The sequence below is a fragment of the Neoarius graeffei genome, chromosome 3, assembly GCF_027579695.1.
Source record: "Neoarius graeffei isolate fNeoGra1 chromosome 3, fNeoGra1.pri, whole genome shotgun sequence".
Taxonomy (NCBI): domain Eukaryota; kingdom Metazoa; phylum Chordata; class Actinopteri; order Siluriformes; family Ariidae; genus Neoarius; species Neoarius graeffei.
The window spans coordinates 37169386-37175942 of NC_083571.1; the positions used below are offsets into that span (position 1 = coordinate 37169386).

At 43.4% G+C, this 6557-nt stretch overlaps 1 protein-coding gene across 1 annotated transcript in view; it reads left to right on the top strand.

The window, feature by feature from the left end:
• The first annotated feature begins 208 nt into the window (after window positions 1-208).
• Window positions 209-6557, top strand: part of stra6l (STRA6-like) — a 51699-nt gene continuing 45350 nt past the window's right edge. The window contains exon 1 of the mRNA XM_060915643.1: window positions 209-303. Coding sequence (XP_060771626.1) covers window positions 209-303 — 95 coding nt within the window. The remainder of the gene's footprint in view (window positions 304-6557) is intronic.

Sequence of the window (6557 nt, forward strand, 5' to 3'; positions counted from 1 at the left end):
AAGATCAAGGGACGAGAAACAGGAGTCGAAAAACCAGGAGGTCAACAAGCCCAGGGCCAGGAAACAAGGCTTAGTAAGGCACACTAGACGCGGCGTAATACTTCGCATCGTGCTTGCATGGGCGCAGTCCTTAAATAGCCTAAACATAGTTCATTGATTAAAGACAGGTCTTCTTTGTTAACGGTGTGCGTGCCGGAGCTCGTTAGGCATGCCTTCAGGTGCACGAGCCAAGGCGTGCAGGATTGAAACAGTTCTGCACAAGCGCAACACAATTGCACTAGAAAGCATGGTCAAACTGCCAGTGTACTGTAGCTGCAGTCTTTTTAGTTGCGAATTACAAGTATTTCCTCTTGTGTTAATAATTCGCCATGTCAAAACAAGCGAAACTTTCCTCCTTCTTTCGACGTGAAGAGACGTAAGCAATTTATTGTATAATTTATTTCCATCAAAGTTACATTTTGTAGCTTCAAAGCTAAATTTTAGTGCCGTTTCTAAAACACAGCATCAAGAAAACATGGAAGAAACAGCAATAATGGAAGAGCCGGTTTCTAAGCTACCTAAAACTAGCAATGATAATTATTTTTTTTGTTGCCTAATGTACTCAGGCTGCCAGTCAGTGTGTGCCCCCCCCTTTGAAAAATCCTAGCTACGCCCCTGTTATCAGTTTATCATCATGTGCATATTTCACTCTGTTCTGCTAAATTACACAGAAAATCGGCGACATTTTATCCACTTTAAACAGATTGTCAATATTTTAAAATGTTTAATGTTAATCATGGGCGGCATGGTGGTGTACTGGTTAGCACTGTCGCCTCACAGCAAGAAGTTCCGGGTTCGAGCCCCGTGGCCGGCGAGGGCTTTTCTGTGTGGAGTTTCCATGTTCTCCCCGTGTCCGCGTGGGTTTCCTCCGGGTGCTCCGGTTTCCCCCACAGTCCAAAGACATGCAGGTTAGGTTAACTGGTGACTCTAAATTGACCGTAGGTGTGAATGTGAGTGTCAGTGGTTGTCTGTGTCTATGTGTCAGCCCTGTGATGACCTGGCGACTTGTCCAGGGTGTACCCCGACTTTCGCCCGTAGTCAGCTGGGATAGGCTCCAGCTTGCCTGCGAGCCGACCGACTAGTGTTAATACTGTTAATATTATACTGTTAATATAACTGTTAATATTATAGTCAGGCTGTCTGTTGTTGCCCAAATGAGGATGGGTTCCCTTTTGAGTCTGGTTCCTCTCGAGGTTTCTTCCTCATGTCGTCTGAGGGAGTTTTTCCTTGCCACCGTCGCCACAGGCTTGCTCATTGGGGATAGATTAGGGATAAAATTAGCTCATGTTTTAAGTCGTTCAAATTCTGTAAAGCTGCTTTGCGACAATGTTTATTGTTAAAAGCGCTGTACAAATAAACTTGATTTGATTTGATTTGACTAGTGGCCTAGTGGTAGCGTGTCCGCCTCTCGATCGGGAGATCGTGAGTTCTATTCACGGTCGGGTCATACGAAAGACCATCATAAAAATGGTACCTACTGCCATCTGGCAAGGCACGCTGCAATACAGATGTGCATGGGGAGTTAAACTCTCGTGGTTACTAGAGGACTAGCCCCCCACTGTAACCCTAGCTATGTAATAGGCGAGAGGCCGAGGGCTATGGAAACGGAGATCGGCGCCGCCCGATGCGCCACATACAGGTTGGGCCTGGTTAGTACTTGAGTGGGAGACTGCCTAGGAATACCAGGTACTGTAAGGCGTGGGAAGGACTTTGACTTTGATTTGACTTTGCCTGCGACCCTGTAGAACAGGATAAAGCGGCTAGAGATAATGAGATGAGATGAATTTCATTAGAAATTTAACCCATTCAGTTCAGTTTACACAACACAAGCTGAACACATACAGTAACCATGTCAGTCTATACAACACATCATCCCCATGCTCGTCTTCGTTTTGGGACTGGCTGATGCTCTATCTCGTCCTTTTCTTCAAAGTCACCGTCAGACTCTGAATTTTCAGAAAATGTGATCCTCACGTTCTGAAATGTCTTCCTCTACATCATCATCAAAAGCTTCTCTCTCTTCCAAAATAATTTGCAAGTCCATCTGAGCAGAGAATCTTTTGGCCATCCTGATCAGTTGTGATAAGGAGCCACTTTGGAAAAGCTATATTTATTGTGTCCCGCCCACAATTTATGGGAACTTCTGTCTTGGTTCCCGCAAGACAGAGGGTAAAATGTGTAGGAATGTGAGAGCAGACAGGTGTCGGCACTTGAACAGCAGGGGCAGAAACACAAAACTCACACGCACACACACACACACACACACACACACACACACACTAACAGCAGGCCCAGACAGGAGGAGGACAGAGTGAAGGTACACACTTTTATTAGACCCGGGTCCAGTGGACCCGAACATCCTGTATGTAATAAAAATGTGTGTGTGTGTGTGTGTGTGTGTGAGGATGTACAGTGTGTGGTCATTGAAAATGTGTTCTGATATATGTTCTTCACAGAAAATGAGCCAAGGCCAATGAGTCTGAGTTTGAAAAAATAATTAATCGTATCATTGTTCCTTTGCTAAAAAATGAAAACGGGTCCCACAGACCCGAACACCATACAAGGGTTAAAGTTCTGTTTACGTTCCATTCGAACGCTGTTAACAGGTAACACTTATCAACTGCAACGTGTGGAACGTGGTTCGAGACGGTGCACTTTATGGCATGAAGGAGAGCCACGATAACAAAAAAACAAGAATGATAAATATCAGCTGGTGAATGATGCGCAAACGGGCTAATTATTCAGCGTGTAAAAAACATGAGTTTATTGGCGTGTTACTGAAATGTCACAAGACTGAACACTGAGAGAAAGCAAAACAATCAGGAAACCCAACTCCTGCTCGAGGCTGGTTTGTTCAGCAGCGACACAAACAAGCGAAATTCAAATCACAAGCGTGGACACCGTAAACAAATCCCGCCTTGTCAAACATCACAATACAAAACAGAATCTTCGGATACTTCTACTGCAGCACTGTGAAATTCTGCATTCTGATTGGTCACGAGAGATTGATTCATTTACTCACAGCTACTTCTAATATGTTATGGTTTCTATAGTAACAGCTCATTCACAGGGACGTGTACATGGATGCTCCACTCGCAACACATGGAGGATTGAATCGTAAAAGTGTTCTCGGTGAAATTTTCTGTCAGAAGATAAGTATGTTTATTTAATGATCATGGAAGGAGTCTCCAGTGTCAGCGATCTGTAACGGTAAAGAACGTCTTCAGGATTGAGGAGTTTCCAAAAACCATGGAACGAGGAAACAGAAGTGATGACGAATAAAAGAAAGACAGCAAAGTTTAGCTCAGACCAATAAGACTAGCCATTCAATGAGGACAAACATAACCTAAATGGCACCCTATAAAAGGAGGAGGAGTTAGCATGAGCAGCAGTTTAAAAAGATCAGAGGATGTACGTGAAAGCCGCTGCCCTCGCTGGTCATGTTACAACCCCGATTCCAAAAAAGTTGGGACAAAGTACAAATTGTAAATAAAAACGGAATGCAATAATTTATAAATCTCAAAAACTGATATTGTATTCACAATAGAACATAGACAACATATCAAATGTCGAAAGTGAGACATTTTGAAATTTCATGCCAAATATTGGCTCATTTGAAATTTCATGACAGCAACACATCTCAAAAAAGTTGGGACAGGGGCAATAAGAGGCTGGAAAAGTTAAAGGTACAAAAAAGGAACAGCTGGAGGACCAAATTGCAACTCATTAGGTCAATTGGCAATAGGTTATTAACATGACTGAGTATAAAAAGAGCATCTTGGAGTGGCAGCAGCTCTCAGAAGTAAAGATGGGAAGAGGATCACCAATCCCCCTAATTCTGCGCCAACAAATAGTGGAGCAATATCAGAAAGGAGTTTGACCGTGTAAAATTGCAAAGAGTTTGAACATATCATCATCTACAGTACATAATATCAACAAAAAATTCAGAGAATCTGGAAGAATCTCTGTGTGTAAGGGTCAAGGCCGGAAAACCATACTGGGTGCCCGTGATCTTCGGGCCCTTAGACGGCACTGCATCCACATACAGGCATGCTTCTGTATTGGAAATCACAAAATGGTCTCAGGAATATTTCCAGAGAACATTATCTGTGAACACAATTCACCGTGCCATCTGCCATTGCCAGCTAAAACTCTATAGTTCAAAGAAGAAGCCATATCTAAACATGATCCAGAAGCGCAGACGTCTTCTCTGGGCCAAGGCTCATTTAAAATGGACTGTGGCAAAGTGGAAAACTGTTCTGTGGTCAGACAAATCAAAATTTGAAGTTCTTTATGGAAATCAGGGACGCCGTGTCATTCGGACTAAAGAGGAGAAGGACGACCCAAGTTGTTATCAGCGCTCAGTTCAGAAGCCTGCATCTCTGATGGCATGGGGTTGCATTAGTGCGTGTGGCATGGGCAGCTTACACATCTGGAAAGACACCATCAATGCTGAAAGGTATATCCAGGTTCTAGAGCAACATATGCTCCCATCCAGACGACGTCTCTTTCAGGGAAGACCTTGCATTTTTCAACACAACAATGCCAAGCCACATACTGCATCAATTACAGCATCATGGCTGCATAGAAGAAGGGTCCGGGTACTGAATTGGCCAGCCTGCAGTCCAGATCTTTCACCCATAGAAAACATTTGGCGCATCATAAAATGGAAGATACAACAAAAAAGACCTAAGACAGTTGAGCAACTAAAATCCTACATTAGACAAGAATGGGTTAACATTCCTATCCCTAAACTTGAGCAACTTGTCTCCTCAGTCCCCAGACGTTTACAGACTGTTGTAAAGAGAAAAGGGGATGTCTCACAGTGGTAAACATGGTCTTGTCCCAACTTTTTTGAGATGTGTTGTTGTCATGAAATTTAAAATCACCTAATTTTTCTCTTTAAATGATACATTTTCTCAGTTTAAACATTTGATATGTCATCTATGTTCTATTCTGAATAAAATATGGAATTTTGAAACTTCCACATCATTGCATTCCGTTTTTATTTACAATTTGTACTTTGTCCCAACTTTTTTGGAATCAGGGTTGTAATTGACTAAATTAGGGAGAAAATCCATATAAAGTGTCAGCGAAACATGTCAAAAGTTCCTGGTGTTCAGAGTTGAGTTGTGCAGCTGCTTAAGTTGATTTCAGAGACACGCGCTTCTGAGTCGTGAGTTAGAGACATTCATGAGAACCCAAACAGCTGCAAGAGTATGCAGTCAGATATGAAGCTGAAAAACTGTGAAAACAGATACAGTCATTGCTATAGGAGTCGATATGGAGTGTAAGGTTACAGTTTCTGTGTTTTTAATGGCTAACCTGGGAAACAACTTCTTCTTCTTTTGGCTGCTCCCGATTAGGGGTCGCCACAGCGGATACTTCGTCTCCATCGCTCCCTGTCTTCCGCATCGTTCTCTACCACACCTGCCACTTTCATGTCCTCTCTCACCACATCCATGTATCTCCTCTTTGGCCTTCCTCGTTTTTGTTTGCCTGGTAGCTCCATCCTCAACATTCTCCTTCCAACATGCTCTGCATCTCTTCTCAGGATGTGCCCATACCATCTCAGTCTCATCTCTCTTAGCTTAATTCCCAAGCTCTCCACATGTGCTGTCCCTCTGATGTGCTCGTTCCTTATCCTGTCCAACCTCCCATCACAAACCTTAACATCCTCAACTCCGCCATCTCCAACTTTGCCTCCTGTCTCTTCGTTAAGGGTATGGTCTCCAATCCAGACATCACAGCTGGTCTCACTACTGTCTTATACATCTTACCTTTCACTTTTGCTGGGACTTTCCGATCATAAATGACTCCCGAAATCCTTCTCCAACTGCTCCACCCTGCCCGCACTCTCTTTCTCACCTCACTATCGCAGCCTCCATTTTCCTGCACAGTTGACCCCAGGTACTTGAATTCACCAACTTTCTTTGCATCTACTCTTTGCATCTTCCTCTCATCCCCATTCTCATTGATGCACATGTATTCTGTTTTGCTACTGCTCACCTTCATTCCTCTTCATTCCAATGCATCCCTCCATCTCTCCAAATCCAACTCAACCTCCTTTCTACTTTCACCACATATCACAATATCATCCGCAAACATCATGTTCCATGGTGACTCTTGCCTCACTTCATCCGTCAAGCTATCCATCACTATGGCAAACAAGAAAGGACTCAAAGCAGATCCTTGATGAAGTCCCACCTTCACCTTGAACCATTCAGTTGTTCCAGCTGCACACCTCACTGCTGTTTCACTGTTCTCATACATGTCTTGCACCACTCTAATATACTTCTCATTCACTCCACTCTGTCTCATACAATACCATAACTCATCTCTCGGCACTCTATTGTATGCCTTCTCCAGGTCTACAAACACACAATGTAGCTTTCTCTGGCCTTCTCTGTACTTCTCCATTAACGTTCTTGAAGCAAAAATTGCATCCGACGTGCTCTTCCTTGGCATAAACCCGTACTGCTGTTCACAGATTGCTACGGTACCTCTCTTCTCAATCT